The 19,642-nt window shown below is 39.0% G+C and overlaps 1 protein-coding gene across 1 annotated transcript; it reads left to right on the forward strand.

The window, feature by feature from the left end:
• The first annotated feature begins 2,987 nt into the window (after positions 1-2,987).
• On the forward strand, positions 2,988-19,438 carry aff1 (AF4/FMR2 family, member 1). Its single transcript, XM_008423785.3, has 19 exons — positions 2,988-3,190; positions 8,444-8,564; positions 9,261-10,076; positions 10,849-10,890; positions 11,527-11,604; positions 11,778-11,811; positions 12,190-12,238; positions 12,944-13,073; positions 13,177-14,043; positions 14,133-14,215; positions 14,298-14,508; positions 14,579-14,679; positions 15,378-15,441; positions 15,550-15,686; positions 15,888-15,959; positions 16,116-16,209; positions 16,286-16,326; positions 16,423-16,634; positions 17,236-19,438. Exons 1-19 carry the CDS (start codon positions 3,174-3,176, stop codon positions 17,355-17,357), a joined length of 3,291 nt encoding a protein of 1,096 aa, XP_008422007.2. The 5' UTR covers positions 2,988-3,173; the 3' UTR covers positions 17,358-19,438.
• The last annotated feature ends 204 nt before the right edge of the window (positions 19,439-19,642 follow it).

The raw sequence follows: 19,642 nt of genomic DNA on the forward strand, positions 1-19,642 counted from the left end.
TTTCCAGCGTTTTTCTGCACCCCAGGTTTCAAATAGTTCAGTCTATTGTAGAATGCACACATTTGCTGGTGTATTCTGCAATAGGGCCACCTGCTGGTCATAATATAAACTATTAAGGGAGCTTGAATTTAACACTAAACCACGTCTGGATAACAGGGAGGCTACAAAGCAGCCCAGATTGAATAAACATAAAAAAAGACCAAGTGTAGACAAGATATTGTGTTAAGAAGAAAGTATAATTATGTTAATTATGTGCCAGATCGATTACCTTTCCTTTTTTTAAACCCTCAGTGTTTTCAAAATTACTCTCTTCAATAAAGATCTGTACCCCACACTTTTTTTTTTCATATTTTATTGTGTTGAACTACAAACATCACTGCATTTTATTGGGATTTTTATGTGACAAATAAACATAAGTGGAAGGTTTTTTGGGGTACATCTCTGCCAGATCCGTACTTATAACTACGTTTTTGTACGTTGTTCAGTCAGACTGGGTGGAGGGCCTCTGCAAAGAGCAAATTTCAAAGTCACAGATTCTCAACTAGATTGGTTCTGAACTTTGACTGGGCCATTCAAAGGCATGGATATGCTGTGGTCTAAACCATTTCATTGTGTAGTACCGTTGTCCTGGGGGAAGATAAACCAGTCTATTATCTTTGGAAACCTGCACCATGGTTTCTTCGAGGATTGTATTCAGCTCTGTCCGTATTATCTTCAGCTCTAAGCAGCTCCAGAAGAAAAGCTCTCCCACGGCATGATGCTGCCATCCCCATGTTTCATCGTAGAGATGGTGTGTTCAGGGTAACTCCAGACACAGTTTTTGCATGTGGGTCAAAAAGTTCCAAATTGCTTATATCTGACTAGAGCACCTTCTTCCAGACATTTAATGGTTAGCAACAGGACTTGTGGAAAACAACAAACAAAAATTGATATTCATTTCTTTCAAAAATGGCTTTCTTGCATTTTTTATTAAGGCTTGATTTTTGAGTGCAAAGTTTGAGATATTGTGTTGATGTGATGATATGATATGGCAAATAGGAGGTGCTTCCTAGGACAGCATCTAGGTGGTGAATATCTGGCACTAGCAACAGATAAAATCTAAGTGAGTAGGTTTTGTTTTGCACGACTGATTGGGGGATCTGGAAAAGGCTGCACAGGACAGTATTTGTGCAAAAACCCATTTTCAGATTTTTAGTTGTAAGAAAAATGCTGTATCTGTAGCATCCAATAGAATACAATACAGTTATCCACTTTACTGTGGCAACATATGAAAAATATGGAGGGCTATGAATGAACAATTTTGCAACATTTCTAGAAAATCTTGCATGGAAGTCCTGGTAACTAAATCTATTTATTCATCTATTATTTCAATATTCTTCCTTAACTCGTTTAATCCCTAATTTTTTCCTGCAAAATAAGTGCATGCATTTCAATCCTTGGACCTCCCTAACACATGATATTTATAAATTATTACATTTTATGTTGGTTATGTTAGCTAAATTTTAGGCTTTATACTTGGCAACAATTGTTGCTGGTGGGAAACAGCATAGTCTAAATTACACAAATGTGGCCCATTTATACATATAAAAAATAAGAAAAATCATGACATGCATAACCTATTATGAATGGTTACAAGAGTGTTCAGAAATATTTTAGATACATAAAGATTAAATGCCACATCCAGCAGATGTCATAGTCTCAAAGTGCCAAGCGACCTTTGACCTCATTTAGTTATTTCATCAAAGAGGCAAAATCAGGTTAAAAAAAATTGTATGAACAAATGTACATCTGAGAGAACATTGTCCCAAGCACAAGACCTTTGCCTTGTCCTAACCTAGTTTAAGGCATGGATCATCTTGTAGTCGTCATTCAGTGCATAGGCCACTTTGTGTAATGGATCGCCTTTTGGGGGGGTGAAATAGGGGAGGGTTTCAACTGTGGGATGTAGAAGACATCATTTTGAGGTTCTTTCAGGTCTAGAAGATCTAAAATATCTGATAGTTTTAAGCTGTGCGGGAACAGCAGGGCATATAGAATAAACAGCAAACCAATGACAAAGTGCTGTCTACGTATTATGCTAGCGGCAACAATTGTTGCCACGCTTACATTCACTCTTCTTATGATCAAAAGATGAATGAAGGGATAAAAAGTTCTTTATATATCAGTAGAAGACACTTGAAAGAACATATTTTGAAAAATATTTTGAGTTCAGGGGTGGCATCATTTGTTTATGAAAGTATTTTACCAACTTCCTCTTGTACAGGTTTGTGATGCACATTTACCTCAAGCGTCACAGGCAGGAAATGAAGAGGTCTGGTCATGTGACCTTTTACACTAGATACATCAAATTGATATTAAAGCAGACACACTGTTATTTGATTTTAAAACTTCAATTAGCTGCCAAAAGTCAAAGCAATTCTTCTAGAGCTTCCAGAAGTTAGAAAACAAAATGTCTGGCAATAATTGTTGCCGGTGGGATTAAATGGGTTAAATACGCCAGGCTATTAAAACTTTAAATTTTGAATCAAAGTGCTATGTGAAGCCATCTTGCCTTTATGTTGAACCATCAGAGATTTTATAGGATAAAGGTTTAGATACTCACAGTTGTCAAGCGTAAATATAAATTATTATGAAATGGTGGTTGTAAGCTTTTTTGAATGTGTAGTAACTTTTCGCTCACAATTAATTGTGGCGTTTAAAAGTGACAGTCCAGTAGGTTAAACACCATAAACACAGATGGCAGTACCATGTTTCGTCGAGTAGGGGTAATGTCCAAAAGTTAACATAAACTGCAGCGAATGAGCGAAAACAGTCCCAAAACATACACCCAATTGGACTCGGCTGTTATTACTGTTAATTTTCTTTTTGAAATTACAGGCAAAAGCGGCTAAAGAGCTGTTTTGTGAAACTTTCTGGGTAACATTAAGCGTATATAACCTGAGCGTGGTCCCCGAGTGGCTGCGAAGGGTAGAACAGTCCAGTAGGCAGACGGGCTGGACTGAACCCAAAATACGCGCAGAAAGCTGACAACTGCAAAACAACTTTGCAGCCGAAATAATTAAATTAAGTTTACCGGTAAACAATGTGACCAAGCGTGAAGACCACCTCGGTGAGGACCTTCAGGAAAAACGCATGACAGCGAACTTTGTTCGCTCCGAGAGGCGCACTGCACCATGGCATCCCAGCCGAGGTAGGCAGAACCTTCCGCGGCTAACCGCTAGCAGCTATCCCCGCTTAGCCGATGGGTAAACCCAGTTGATGTTGCTCTGCTGGTGGCGGCCAGCCTGTCCCGTGGCAGCGCGTCGGAACTCCTGGAATTAGATTGCAGTTTTCTAGTGGAACTGTATGCGAGTACAACAGGGAGAAATGGAAGTGGGTTTGGTAATTGAACATTGTGTTGTCAAACTAACTTGGAAGACGTGCGAGGTTTCAGGTCGACAGGCAAGCAGAGAGAGGTGGAATCAGCTGGAAACGACAGGCTGGTGTGACTTTTACCAGCTGCGAGCCAGAGCTGGGGGGGTTAATGCATGTTATTTAAATGGACATCAACCTCAGACCACAAGGTCAATATCATTATCTGGGTGCGTGCTCTTTTTTTAGCGTCGTGTTTGATAAACTTGGCTTTAGTTGGATTGTCCCTTTAACTATGTCCCCATTACTGCCATGTAGCAGTGTTTTGCTTCCTAACATTAGCTGCAAAGAATGGCGTTTGACAACAAGTTACTCATCATAAAGAGCCGTAGCGATAAGTAGTTTCCTAATTGTTCAAAAACGCAGACATTTTCTAAACAAAGCCCAACGAAATGCAACTAAGAGTGACACACATTTTAGGAAAAAAAATATTCCTATCAGTTTGGTTTGTTTACACATCTCTAATTTACAACAAATGTCACGTTATTACACTTGGGCAAGAAAACGTGTCAAAATGTCCAAATGTAAAGCAGCTCATTATTTACTGTCCAGTTCAGTCAAAAATGTAAGAAGGTACAGTCGGATATAGAGTTCCACACACACTGTCTAGAAAAGCAGGGGATTTGAATCTAGTCTTTTCAAAGTCTGAATAAGTATGAAAGAGGGAATTACAAAGTATTCCAGACATTACTTCTAGTCCCAATTTCATTTATTCATTCATTCCTTGGTTGAGTCCTATCTTGTGTTCTTCCACACCCTTTTGTTCCTACTTTGTGTCGCTCCTGCCTTATGGTATTCCTTCCTTTCTTGAGCCCTTCCTTTTTACCCTTTTTTTCTTGTTCTTCCTTTAAGTCCTTGCTTCCTTACCTTCTTTGTGTCCTTCTTTACTTCCTCTGTTGTCAGTCTTTCTTCTGTTCTTCCTTTTTTCATATTCTTTCCTTCATATGTGATTCCTCCCTTAATTTATTTATGTCCCTCCCTGCTGTAGGGGCATTAGCAGTCATTATCACAAAGCTGATGTTTTTAAACGGTGTATAGGATGCAATTTCAGCAGTGGTGGAAATGTTGAGGATTTACAAAGGTGTTCCCAGAAAACCTAACCTAAAGATCGACTTTACTAAAGAAGTATGATCCTTAGTGATGCATCAATTGAATATAATAAAGAATATACTTTTTTCTTTCTTAATTGAAAGGTTACATGGTAAAAAACAACAACAGATTTTTACTGAAAAACTTCTACTTTTTCAGTTTAAAAAATTAAGTCCTTTTTGTGCCTTGAATTTGATTGAAAATTAGGTCAAGATTAGTGGCATATTCTGATACAACAATTTTAGATTTCTTACATTTTAAGTTGGATTCAAAACTAGGGAAACTGTCACTGAACCCGCAACACACAATTTCTCTTATGGTAAATATTTGCTGTTCAGTTGTTGAGTAAAAACAAAGTTTATTATTATTTACACAAAAACAATTGAATACATCAAAATGCTCTCTGTTTTTCTTTAATTTGTTGCCTTGTTCAGACTATCATCACAAATATACCTTCACTCTGTCTCTGCGTTGCATTCTACAAGCAAACAGATTAGTCAAAAAGTATGTTTTGAGTCATTCCTGTTGTAAAACACAGTGATGACTCAGTACTGGGAGTCATTGCAGCTGGTGGTGGATTGTTGTAAAAGAGAGGAATATATCCCTATAGGCATATTAGTGTTCTTTTGGCAAAGACCAAAGAAACCCGTTTCTGGCAAATTGTTTCAGCTTTGTATATAATCAACGTCGACTGTGCTGTTTCCAAAGCAACAAACAAAATCTGATCTTATTGCAACATCAATAGGAGTGTGATGCAAATGGCTCAACAACATGCCTCCTCACCTTATATGTATATTTTTTAGAAGATTTCCAGGCAAGTCGATCTGTGGGGAGACCCCTCTTGGCAGATCCGGAACATTGAAGGGAAATCTTTCCCTGCCTGGGAACACATTGGGATTTCCCTGAATGAGCTTGTAGAGATTTCTGGATTTGGTCCTGTACTTCTTAAATTTCCAATGCAAATTCAGATCTGCATAAGACGTTACAAAGCTGGATGATAAGCAGTTTGCTTGCCCACATAAGATGGTCTAAGGGAGGAGAGAATGGTTTTGTGTTGATGAGTCACTTTCTTTCTAGACTCTTCACGAGTTTAGACAAGGTGGTCACTGTTGTAGGTTCATTATGTACAGTCTGGGTTGCATTCACAAAGTATTAGTCAATAAGCCAGAACATTAAGACAAGCAGCCCAGTGTCGAGTAGTTTCACTGTTCTATTGTTCATTCGGAAACAGGGTTTTGTAGACCTCTGAAAGTCTGCTGCAGAATTTGGCACCAGACTGTTGGTAGCAGCAGTTTTCTCCTGAACATCGCACAAAGTCAAGTTAGGGCCACATTATCCTGTTGAAGCTGCCACCTGACATCTCTGGGAATATTGATGTTGGAATGGTTGCACATTTTGAAGAACAATAGCCGTTTTCCCAGTGGAATATTTTTCCTGAACACCCCAGTGCAACCTTTGCTTTCCAGAGAAACCTTGACTCTCCGGTGACCCCCGTTTCCGGTTCGCTGTCCTTTCCACTGTTTTTCTTCCTTGACTGAAACTCAAGTTTTACCCAAATCAGACAGGAAATTACCCTCAAGAGCTTCTGGAACTAAAAAGCTAGAACCTAGGCCTGTAGATATGATGTATTCGCCATTCAGTACATCCGTAATCTATACCTGCTCAACCTTGTTAGGTTGTAGGTTCATCGATCACTGGTTGAGACTTGGGGTACAGCTTTCAGACGTCACCAGTCCATGACATGAAATCAGTCCTTGTCAATGTCATTCAACTTCTCATCCTTTGCTTTGCCTAACTTTACTTAATTGTTCTAGTAGGCTTTGATGTAATTTGAGGTTTCAAGTTGGGCCATTATACAAGCTTTTTGTCTGTTTTTTTTTTTTTTCTGATAAATTGTACCACCAGTTATTGGTCTGCCAGCAGTTGTAAAAAGCTGCTTAAAATGTAAAGATTAAAGCCGTGGTTCCTATCCATCCTTTTATGAGATCCAGATGAGTTCTCAGTGTTTATGGATTTCTTTTTATGTTGCCACAAACTCTTCTGTTGCCAGTGGTCTCGGAGCTTATTTTTTTCTTTCCTGTTTCGTAATTACAGTTTTGAGGGTCTTTTAAATCTTCTTGTAACCTCCAGGATTAACTTGCAAGAATTTGTATCTTTATTAAACTTGAAACACTAGAACTTCTGTATTGTTGGGGTTTTCTCACAAGTTTTTATTTTGCTCACAAGTTTTTATTTTGCTCTTTCTGATACCTGGATTAAAGCCAATTTTAAGATGGGGTGCGGGGATACACAGAGCAATAATTAATCTCCTCCTTTATAGCCAGTAAAGTGTAAAATCCATGTCTATATTTACTTAAAGTCTTAGAAAATGTTGTAAACTTGTTAGGAAGATTTGCCAAGATGACTTTTTTTCTCACTGCAAATAACAGCACTGTTTAGCACTCTCTGATATATCAAATTGCAGGTGTTTGGTGAAAAAGCTTTACATTTTGCAAAACTCACACACTATATCAAGCAAATATGGTGGAGAAATTATGGATTGGCCAAAGAATCTGACACCTTGCAGACTTGACATTTGTTACCCATCATCTATCCTGGAATAAAAACTTTGGTCAACCATTCAGTAGCATAAGCTTGTTTAATTTCTGTCCTGCACAGCCGTCTTAAGTGCATTAGCAAGACTGCAACAGACTAGTTGAACAAGAAAAGAGTCCATGTGTTGCAATTCTCCCGGTCAAAGTCCGCACCACGGCCAGATTAAAATACTTTGCTTGGAGCTATCTAGTTCCTTCAGTGAAGGGAGACAAACATATGAAAGACAACACAAACAGATTGATATGTCCTGTTGTTTCTCTGGACATGGACCTGTTTCCTGCTTTAATGTCAAGCAAACCGTTCAATCTGATAGCCCTTCAAGGTGAACCGCTATGCTGTGTCAACACTTTTTTATTACAGACAGTTTAATCACTCACATAATCTTTTATTTTGATCTTTGTATTTAGTCATTTGAAAAGTAGATTGGGACTTCAATGCAATCTACCTTTAAATCTAGATCTGAAATGCTCAACTTCTGCGAAAATTTAAATGCAACAAACATTTAACAATCACACTTTGACGGAAAACAGCCTAAAAGATCAAATGAACTGATTTGGCACTGCCATAACTTTGTCTTTTATGCATATATTGTACGTAATATTGTGTGATTCTATGAAACGCTTTGTTGTGTTGTTCACCCATGGGTGTTGAGCCTGTTACTGGGCCGTGCCAGTTTGTGCTTTCCTTGGAGTTTAGCAAGTCTATCTGCTGCATTAATGAGGAGGTGCTCATCTGTTTGGCTTGGTACCAAATCTTTGCTGCTCCTCTCATTGCCATGGCAGCATCCTGCTGGGATTGTTGTCGGCGAGAATGATTAGCACAGTGTTTTGGGAAGAAAATTGTGAAAACTGAAGCTGCAGTGTTTCTGTTCATGTTTTTAAAGTGTATCCATAGACGTTTCTGCATTTTTATGTTTTTTTTTTTTATTATTTATTACAGTTACTGGGCTCTTAAAAGTTCAAATAAATCTACTTTGGAGACTTGGCAGATGTGATGTGAGCGATGTGTAGTGAATCCCCCTTGCACCTGTGAGTCAGTTCACACTTATCTGCAGATTTAATGTCATCTGACGCTGCTGCTTCCCCCTTGGGTTTAAGAAGTCAATCATACGCTTTCAGTATTTATTTTCTGTTTATACAGAAATTTTATGATGGCATATTATTGCTTTGCGTTGCAATGGAATTTAATTGTAACTATTTGTTTTGTTTTAGAAAACAAATAGTATAGTCGAGAATAGTGGACATTATCACTGTAACACGGTCAAATTTCCATATCGTTTGTCCCAAGGCGATGGTCATGTGAATGGGCTGTTAATTTAGCTCATTTGTATTTCTTTGTAATTTTCCAGCGCACACAATGAAGAGAGGAACCTTCTTCGCCGCCGAGCATGGGAACAAAGAGTCCAAGAAACCAGTCAAACCAAAGAACTTGATGCTGAAAATGTGCCACTCTTTGCAGAACCGTACAAGGTAAGAGTTGCCTTTAGAGAGGGAACAAAATGCTTAAAGGACAACAGTGGCTGTCTCTCGACCATCTGGTAGATCGGTCCAGGCGGTCTGGATCCGTGTACATGTAAACAGAAGTGCAGCCCCTTGTAGGGCTCTTGACTCATGGTTTCTATGAATAGCTATTTGCTCATCTTAGCTTTGCTCAAAAAGGTTGCAGAAGTTCAGGACGAAATCTTGGGTAGAGTCTGCCGTCCTCCTCTGAGCCTGCTGATGGCCTTAATAACCTCTGCAGCTAAAATAGCCCAGTCTCTGTGGGGCAAACCAAGAGGCCTTAAGTTCAGTGAAACACTAGCTGGTTCTCGAAAGGATCCATTCTGTGAGGACACAATCATAATTGAGCAAGACTCTCCTGTGCTCATTAATTGTTTAGTTTTGAATGCAGCTGATGGAGGCTATCGTTTTATTCACTCAACAAAGATTTAAATAGTGAATGGTAAGACAAAGTTTTGCATTTAAGCAATACTGAGAAATTCAAGTAATAAATAGAAGAAAATCCACTTTATGTTACTAAATTAGTTGACTATTATTTCAGTAATTGATTCAACACGACTAAACGAATGAATCATTTCAGTCCTAATGTGGAGTTTACATTTTTTGGTGTCATGGTGGTGTCTTTATTTTGTTCATAAAAGTAGAAATATTCTTTTTTTTTTCCAGACGAACAAAGCGGATGAGCTCTCTGATCGAATCCAAAGGATGCTGGGCAGTTACGAAGATGTGAATAATCCCGTGCCTTCTTCACTGGAGGCTTTACCCATTCCTTCCTACGTTTCCTTATCGCAGTCGGATCAGAGCCAGCCAGTTGCAGAGCAATCAAACAAAACTCTTTCCCACAGCCAGGACCTTCACATGTCTACTACCCAACAAAGCCAGAAAGGGACATCTAATAGCGTTTACTCCTCATCTCCAAACCACCGTGGACATTCATCTAGATTTCCAGCTATGTCTTTGACCCACAGTCAGTCGAGTCGCTTAGGACATCATATAAAGGAGAGTGAAGTCTTCCCAGATCTCAGAGGGGCGGTCAGCCTTCCCCAGGAAGTGTCTGCCCCCTCTCCAGATGCTAAGCCTCTTCCGGTCCTACATTCCTGTGACCACAATGCTAACACGGACACCAGGGACACGTTCAAAAGGGATCAGCTTCAAGGGTCTCCAGATCTTTCCTCAGGGTTGACTGGCAGTGTGACCGTTTTCACATTGAACAGCAGGCTTTCGCCTATAAATCCACCTCCACCCCAAGCCAAGACCAGTGCACTGCCCTCCCAGACCTTCCCTTCTCTGCTGTCGTCCAAGCAGGCCGGGATGGTCATGACCCAGAAGCCAACGGCCTACGTGCGGCCCATGGATGGTCAGGACCAGGTGGTCCAGAAGTCACCTGAGCTGAAGCCATCGCCGGAGCATTATGCGCCGTTACCAGAGCTGATCAACAAAACGGACATTGCCAAAACAATGAAAGTGCCTCAGTTCTTTGAGGTGAGATTTTGCATCTGCAGTTGAACATAAATGTACCTAAAATCATTGCAATAGTGGTTAAAAACTATATTTACAACAATAAAGGACACTTACGCTAGCAAGTCCAAATTGAAATTTGGCATTCAAATGAAGTTAGATGGGAACTATCAGCAGCTAGTGATGAACAAAATGAACATTTCTTCTCCTGCTTTACACTTTTTCTTTCATAAGTGGATATGCTTTTCTTTCCACTTCTCCTTTAGCATTTCACAAGGTTGGACCATTGAACGAGAGGAATGCTTGACCATTCCTCTCTGGCTCTGTCTCCCTTGGTTAATATTTTATGGTATTTATTGCAAGTATAGAAGTGGTGATTAAAATGAAATGTAGCATGCATCCCTGCATACAGTCAGAACCTCATATAAAACAAATGTATATAAAACAAATGCTGCTCTACAAAACTGAAGCTATTGTCAAGAGGCCGCTTAAGAATCCAATATACATTAAGTAGAGTAACTGCTTCTAAATCGAACATAGTACCGTAATAGTATTTCAGCCAAATCATTCAAATTTTTATGTTTATTGAGTCTAATGGAACCTACTATGGAAGAGAATATTCAAACAAAAGCAATAAACTTAATTATTATATCACTATTATCAGCAATATACTAATGGATATGTTGATAAATCACTTATTTATTGTTGTAATTGTGACTTTAGAAATGGTGTCATTTTCACTTGCACTTTTTAGTTTAATTGTTTGCTTCAATATCTTTTTTTCCTGACTTTAAAGGCTCCATCTGATGAAGTTCTGTGTGTGGAAGATATCTTAAGGGTACGTTCAGCCACTTATGTCCATGTTTAAGCAAATAAGCTTTAAATTTTCTTAGATTTTCTGAATGTACTTGGAAAAAATTGAAGTTGAAATGCAAAAGTTTTCTTTTTTGCTGCATTTGGCCTCGATCTACTTCTGCTTTTTTGTTGTTGTTTTTATTTTTGCCCTTTTGGACTTTATACCAGATTAGGAATTAGTATTTGCAGAAACTTTAATTGTTTAATTTTTTTAAATGGTGCCAAGAAAAGAGACCAAAGTCTGGGTCAACTTTCAGGTTGTGTGTTGGTTCTTCACACAATCATTAAAATATGGGCCTTTATTTGTAGTAGCCACTAAATTGCAATGTAGGGAGGAAGATTTGCCCAAACTTACAAAATCATGTTTTAAAAACAGCCTTTTGTATTTTCTCAGGTTTTAATGTTTGATTTTAAACATTATTCGAGGACCTTTAAATGTGAGCTTAAAATTAAAACCAATAGAGTTCTTTTGTATTCCAGACTCACTTTAATAACATTTTTTCCAGTTCCAGCTTACTGGACAGAACAGATGAACTTGTTCAAAACAGAAGGTTGGGAATCAACCATGTTTTTTTGTTTTTTTCTAAATGCATGTCAACCTCTTGTTTGTGTTTGACAGGAAATGACTCGCCCATGGCCCCCTCTGCTGACAGCGATACACACTCCAACCTATGAACCATCCAAGTCTCCAGCCAAGGTCAAAAATCAAAGCTTAACCATTCAATTTTTTCCATGTTTTGGAAAAAATTGCTCATAGGTTTTCTAGCATTCCAAATTTTTTCCTCTTATTATGTTCTAACTACACGGTTTATCCCTAAACAAATCTGCAGATGAGTAATACAATTCATATTTATTTTTCCATCCTTGCAGGAGGCAGAACAAGTTTCATCATGTCCAGAACAAAGTGAGTAATGTTTAGCTTGTCTTTCGCAATCAGCACAGCTAAATGAATCCATTATATCGAGAGTTGTTTTGTTTTTTTTGTTTTTGTTTTTTTATAGCAGGCCTTTTTATGGTTATGGTGAAGTTTAAGCTAACAGGAAATTTAAAAAACACACCGATTAAAATACATTGGAATCTAAATTCAGATCAACATGTTGACTAAAAAGATAAAAAAGCTTTTAGTAAAACTTCAGCTAAATCATTTGTATATATCCATTTATAGCGCCACTAAGAAGAATTACTTTCTGTTATTACCAATCTCTCACATTGTTGCTGATCAGTTAGTATTTTAGTTGATCAAAATCTCACGAACAAACTAACCGTCCCCGTTTCTTTTCAGGAAGCCTTGAATTCTCCAGTAAAGATTCATCTCATTTTAACTCCTCAAAGTGAGTACTGAAAACTTTCAGAATGACAGCTTCCTCATTTCATAAATATGAAATTTAGCACAACCATATTTTTGTTTTTATCAAAGATGCATATTTTTATTTATATGTAGGTGAGAATTTACCTCAAAACATTCTTAAATCTGTGTCGTTGAAGGAAATTCAACTCCCTCAGATTTTGGCAATTTAGAATTTTTGTATGACGGTAACAGTGCTACTAGCTTTTTTTTTCCAACAGCCTGAGGACTTGGTTTATTCTTTAATACACATCTTATGCTAGCTTTGCCCCACAGAACTTTAAAGAAAGTGACCCATGCTATACATTTAGTGGAGTGCATCAATACCTCCTTTTTACCATTCTTTACTTGTGATCACAAGCCGAACAAATTTCTTTCAAGGGTCAGAAACGGACCCCGAATCACACTTTGCACACCCCATGCATTAGTAACATCTCCAGGCTTTCCCCAGGTTAGTTGAAGGCACAGTAATGTTAAAATGTGTAAACCTCTGATTGAAAAAGTAAGCATTTAATAGATTTTAGTCGTCCTTGTTGACCAAAGTTAGGACTAATTTAGTCTGATTTAATAACCAATAGTGAAGCGAAAATGTTTTATTGAATGAATAAAAGCATCTGGTTTCAGTTGCATGTATTGATGATTACTAATGGCTACTTTTTAATACCAATCTGTGTGTATTTGTGTTTTTCAGTTCCTTTGAAGCCACACATTCCAGTGATGCAGAGATGAGGAGCTCCAGTGACAGCAGCTTGGAGTCAGACAGCGACATTTCCATTAAAGAGCCTCCGAAACCCCCAGAGAGCAAACTAGTTGAAATAGAGGTTTTAGCTCATTTTACTATGTTTTAATTATCACCCAATAAATTACTCACATACTTATGTTTTCTTATTATTATTTTAAATACGTTTTATGTTCTTTTTATAGCCTGACGCTCCGGCAGCAAGCAATCGAGACTGGCAGCTGGGAGAGCGGGTTAGCTCCCATCAGCAGACCTTCAGCACTGATCGGCAGACCAGTGCAGATGCCAGTGAGGAATCAAAGGCCTTTTCTCAGCAAAGAGCGCTCACAGACAATATGGCTGCTACTCAGCAGAGCAGCGAAAGCGTTCAGGATGCTTCTTTCAGCCAGAACAATAGCAAAACAAGCCGTTCTGATGGAGGGAGACGCAGCAGCAGCAGTTCAAGGAGACTCTCAAAGCCTTCAGCGGCAGGGGGGCCCAATCGCACTGAGACAGCGCTCAGTGTTAAGTCTGAGGAACTCGCAACCTCAAAAACGGAGCAACATTTCACAGACAATCCCAAAGTAAAATCAAAAACGGCGGAACACAAAAAGGACACTAATAGAGATGCTAAAAGAACTAAATGCGCCAAACATAAGAAGGCTGGATCGGAAGTCGCTCCTGGGCTGCACGGTCGCTGTCCAACCTGTGGCGTTCAGTATCCTAAATCCTGCTGCTGCTCGGCTCAGAGCCCCACCCAGCCTGCTGCTCCGGTCAGAGTCAGCTGCCCCAAAACCAATAGAGAGACCAAGGTGCCTCACAAATCAACCCACAAGCACTCGCATAAGGCCTCTGAGGCAGCAAAGGGTTGGTGGGACCAACACCAGCCTCCTAAATCCCTGCTGGTGAGGATTGATATCGGTCTGCTCTCAAGAGTCCCCCTGAAATCCAGTAATAATAAAGGGATTTCCAGCAATGCAAAGAGACCAGCACTGGCCATAGAGAAGGATGAAGCAAGCAGAGAGTCCTCTAAAGCACATGGACCTGGAAAAAGTAATAAAAAGTCTCAAAATGTGAGGAATTTGTGCAGCACGGAAGAGATTGTGCTCATTCTTATCGGAAAATGTTATTTTACTGTGCGTTTTTATTTTCTTTTTTCCAGGTCAAGACTAAAAGTCCTCCCAAGAAGAAACTTAAGTTGGAAAACCAGAATACCTCATTAAGTCGTGCTTCTGTGAAAGTAGAGTACGTCCAGTAAAAAAAAAAATCTGAATTTCACATACCAAGTCATCGCTGCTCCAACTCTTGTGATCTATATTTCACACAGGAGTTCCAACAAACCAGACAAGGAGCAAAAGAAGGCTAAGAAAACATCTCAGGACCTGGCAACATCCAAAGACACCACTAAAGCTCCAAAGGTACAGAATCCCTGTTCGGCAACCGTACTAAAGACCAGTAAGGAGAATGCCAAGGGTAGGGACTCCAGCAAGCACAAGACGATTAAAGGAAAACACCCACAACCCTCACTTCATAAGAAGGTAATTTTTCAGACACTACCATAAGTGGTGAGATATGAATAAAAGGTTCAATCTAATGCGTCTTCTTCAGAGTCAGGCTAAGACCCCAAAGAGCGGCCTTGATGTGCCACCAACTTTAAAGCCCCAAAGAGGAGCTGTGAGCAACAGATCCTTGCTGCATTTCAACAAGAGGTACAAGTCCAAGTTTTCCTTGCACTCAATCTGGGAAAAGTTTTTATAGTCATTTTATATAGTGTTTCCTAAATGTTGTAATTTTACAGTCAGTGCATTCTAGTGGGATGTTACACTGCGATATGCTTGTCACCGTGTTTTTTTAAACTAATAAAATCTTAAAGTGTGGTCTGCATTTTCATTCAGTCTTCTTTACCCTGATTACCCAAAAATAAATTCAAAAGTCATTCATCCTTTGTGTAATTAAATCCAGCTGTTCTGTTCTGGCCTCAGAGGTTTGTTATAGAACATTAGTGAAAAACAAAGTTAGGTTATAAACAATATAAAATACACGACAAGTTTTTGGTGGTAATGAAGAAAATGTCAAAGGGGTAAAGGGGCGTACATTATCTTTTGTGTGTTTATCGTTTTTTCCTGTTTCCTACACAATGTCAGATGTTTTGGTGGGCTTGATTGGTTTTTAAAATTCAAATCATCATGGTGACTCGAGGCGCTTAACAGAAACGGTAAATTGAATCCGGTCACACAGTTTCAAACTGATATTGATCCTAGTTATTAAACTGGGTTAATTATTGAAATTGCCTTAAAAAGGAAATCCAGCAGATTGCATTAACTTGCAGCGTTCACTCCTACTGGATGAGCACGTAGCGTCAGTAGACTGTCACTCACATTGAGTAAAGTAATTCTTTGTTTCACAGGCAGTATCCAGTGAACCATTACATAAAAGAGGCAAAAAAACTGAAGCACAAGGCAGACGCTGAGGTAAGTTGGTCTTTTTTTTTTTGTTTGTTTGTTGTTTTTTAATTCACCACACTCCATACAACATGTCACTGCTTTTTGTTACTCTTGTATTCTGTTTCGTCTGTGCAGCAGGACAAGCTTAGTAAAGCTTTCACTTACTTGGAGGCAGCCATGTTCTTTGTTGAGAGTGGCATTGCCATGGAGAAAGATCCACAGATTTCAGGGTCGTCCTACACGATGCTTGCAGAGACGGTGGAGCTGCTCAAGTAAGACTTCATGTTTCTTCGACGCTGCTTCAGGGGCTTATTTACACACGGATGCTTTCAGAAAAGTTTGGGGACCGATTCTCTAATGCTCTTCACACACTTGGCACTGAAATCTTCTTACAGATGTGAGGCAAGCGTCCAGTAACGGTGTGATAAAACATTTGTCCTGATTCGTACTGTGTTTATCTCTGATTCTCACAGATTTGTTCTGAAACTTAAAAACCCAGTGGACTCATCAGCTTCACCCCCAGAAAATGACTTTTTAGCTTTATGGTAAGTTGAAGCGCCTTCTCTTAAGATAGCGTTATTGGGAGGTGGCTAAACTGTATTGCAAAGGATAGAAAAGCTGCAGAAATGCCATGTCTTCACCTAATGATTTTCTCATTGTTTTCTGACATTTTTTGAGTAACATTTGTATCTTTCCTGCAGTTTAAAGTGCCAGTCTCTTCTTCACATGGCCATGTTTCGCCACAAACAAGAAGCTGCAACAAAATTTTCAAAGACTCTTACGGATCACTTTCAAGTAAATTTATAAATGCTTTATCATCATCTCTGCTTGTTTTGTAGTCGTATTATAAAATATTCGGTTTATCTTTCAGAACTTCGCTCAGGTGTCACGCAAACAGCCCTCCTCAGCAAAGTCAGTCATTCCTCTCACCCTTCCCAAAAACATAAAAACATATTTAATGTTTGCAGCCTAACACCAGGTTTAAGCTTTTTATATTTCATTTTGTAGGCTAGCGGAAAACCCATCCCCCGGCGTGCCGTCTCCCGCCAGCACCAGCTCAGGTACCGGTTCCAACCACAGCGGCTCTGCAGTCGGCAGCACTGTGGCGATTCCTCAAGACATAGAACAAGTGGCCTTTTCCTACGTCAAGATCACCACGTTATTTCTGAGTGCGCATGACATCTGGGAGCAGGCAGAGGAACTGGCATTAAAAGGCAGCGGTAAGAAAGGAAAATCCCTCCAGCTAGTCGGTTAGCTAGCTAACATCTGGAAATCAAAAAATGATCTTCTCTGGGTCTTTATTTCTGCTGTGCTTTAGCCTTAGGCAATGTGTGCTGTGATGCTGTTGTTGTTTACCTTCCACGACAGCAAGGTGGTTTTCACCTTCTGAGTTGTTTTTAATGTATTTATTTCTTAAAACACATTTTTATTTAGACAGAGCAACTGCATTAGGAATAAGATGACCTCAGATGGAAAAAAAAAACATGTTTATGTTGATTTTAAGTCCATACTGTAAAGATTTTAAACATTTAAAACTCGGATCCCAAAAACTGTACAGTGAATACACACCAATGTAAGGTTTGTGATGCGTGACAGTGGGATGTTTGCATAAAATATCCAACGCATCACATTTTGTAATTGGAGCTCAATAGGAAGTTGACTCAGTGACAGTGACTCATTGTTCCACAGTGTTAACGTGTCTCAGGTCAAATATAGCATTTAAACCATAAACCTTATATATATATATATTAAAAAAATACATCTCCGCACCAAATGATGATCTTTTTTTAATATTTGGTTTCCATTAAATGTGTATTTCAGGTGTGCTCACAGAGCTGGACGCCTCCATGGGCCCTCTGAGCCTGATGTCAAATATGAGCTTCATGGTCCGCTACGTCAGACAAGGTGTCAACTGGTTAAGGCTGGACAGCCGAAAGCTTTGATGCTGGACGCCTACGCTTTACCCCAGAAGAGTGTCTCAGACTTATCTGCATGTTTATGCCTCTGACATCACCTTATTTCATTAACAAAGTGGATGGCAGATGGCTGTGGAGGTGGCTCATGAGAAAATAACCATTTTCTCCCCAGGACAAAGACATCTGCTTTCATATACATCATGTGTATTTTTATTTATTTTGTGTGTGTTGTAAACAAACATGGAAGGAAGCAAATCAGATATTGCCAAAAGTGCCATTTTGGGGCTCTGTGAATTTGCCCTCTTAAAATCATCTGCTTGTGGTCCGAGTATTGTGAGCTTTATTGTTCCTTTTTTTTTCACTACTTTTGTTAGTATTACGATCTCTGAAGAGACGGTAGTTGGAAAACCACGGCACTTAACTAGCACCAACCTCCAGTTGTCTCTGCTAGCATCATGTTCTTCGTCTCAGCGTGAAACGTCGGTTTGTCCTGATGACCTGTGACCCAATGAAGTTTGTTGCAACAGTGCCACACGTTGTGCCACACAGCTAAAATAATTAATTATTTTAGCTAAACGTCTGGCTGGGGTTCCGCATTTTGTTTATGTGCAATAATCGCAAGCGATGGATAACGGTAATCAGGTGCCTTACTAAGAAGTTGATTTAGAGGAGACCTGCCTATAGTTGTCAAACACTGTAAGGTGCAGAAAGCTCTGTGGAACAAGTGCAGCTGGAGTGTTAGCGGCATAAACCAGTTCTTCTTCTTTGTCTTAATTTGTTCTGCTGCTGTCAAAAGTTGGTGTACATAATGACGATGGAGTTTTCTCCGGTTGATTGGTGAGCTCACTGTTGCGGTGTTGGGTTTCAGCGGCAGATCCGTCTGACCAAATCTTAGAAAAGATTCTCCGTGTAAACTATAGAAATCGTTTTGATGAAGAACTTCTTGGCTGGGAAGAAATCCTTACAGTGCGATTGTGGAAACGACTTTGAAAGTTCAGCCAAAACTTGGCTTGTTTTGGTACGTCGTAGTCCCTCTTATAAAATCAAAAGTCATGATATCAAAGTCTTGCTTTTGTGTTTCTGTGTGCACAACCACCTTAGCAGCTGTTGGTTGTAAAATCTCAATTTGATCGAAACACTCATTAGTAATGACGGACGATGAACATTCTCACTAGATTTTAGCTGAACTTTGAAGACACTTAACAGAGAGAGTTGGGGGATTTTGAACACCAAACTTGTATATCAAGTTGCCTTTACAGCCTGGAAGAATTTTTACATCTATTCAGATGTAAAAAAAATTTACTGAAGAAGTAAATTTTGTTTTATATCTTCATAGTTGTGGACATTAGCCAGGCTCTTGCTGCAGTCATTTCCATTTTTTTTTATGTTTTGCTATATTTCCCATATTCTATAGAGCTGCAACATCCCGCCTAAATATGCCAGAGGTGAGGACAATTTAGGAAATAATGCAGTTTTTCTCTCAACATTTTTGATAGTAATTAATTTTAGGTATATCTGTGTGGCAAAGGCCATGCTAAACTGGCTGGACTGTGCTTGTTTGACTCGAAGCAATAACATGTTTTGTTATTACAATTATTTTTTATTTATATGCGGGGGACATGCTTTTGGTATGACATGGTGGTAGAGAAGGTCTAGACTAGCGTAGGAATAGCACTTGGCGTTTCTTAACTTAAAAGTGCTGAACGGTGATCAGAATTGTTCCTAGCTTTATGGCTTTCAGCTATGCCATGCCATATACACAGTGCCATGTAATTGGAAGCTTTTTTTTAAATTTTTTTTTTTACTTCAGCAGGATGTCATTCAAATAAGCTTTACAGTTTGGGATGGATGGATGTCTGCCCTGCTCACGAAGGGAAACTGCAATGTTTGATACTTTTTTTTTTTTTCTGTTCAGGTCCTATGGCTCTAATTTCATCATTTGTTTTTTGCTGCTTAATTTATAAATTATATTGTAACTAATTGTCCAGTTGTGTTTTGACTGGAAACAAAATGTTTAGAGCGGTTTTTGAAAGATGTTTCTTTTTCATTTTGTGAAAATTTGTGAAACTGTTGCAGTGTACAAAGATGAATAAACACTGGAAACTAAATTAGAGTGATTGTAGAGGGCAGTGGGTGCTTACTCTGGTTTATCTTGAGCAAAATAAGTACATAAGTGTGGATGTAAAAGCGACAAAATAATATTTTTTTTTTAGAGATGCACAGAGAAATCAGATGGTTTTCAGAATCAAAATATGTATCATTTAGTTTCACCGACCTCGACCAATCAAAAACTCTAAATTTCCATATTTTCA

Source organism: Poecilia reticulata, chromosome 12 (genome assembly GCF_904066995.2).
Source record: "Poecilia reticulata chromosome 12, P_reticulata-male-v2, whole genome shotgun sequence".
NCBI lineage: Eukaryota > Metazoa > Chordata > Actinopteri > Cyprinodontiformes > Poeciliidae > Poecilia > Poecilia reticulata.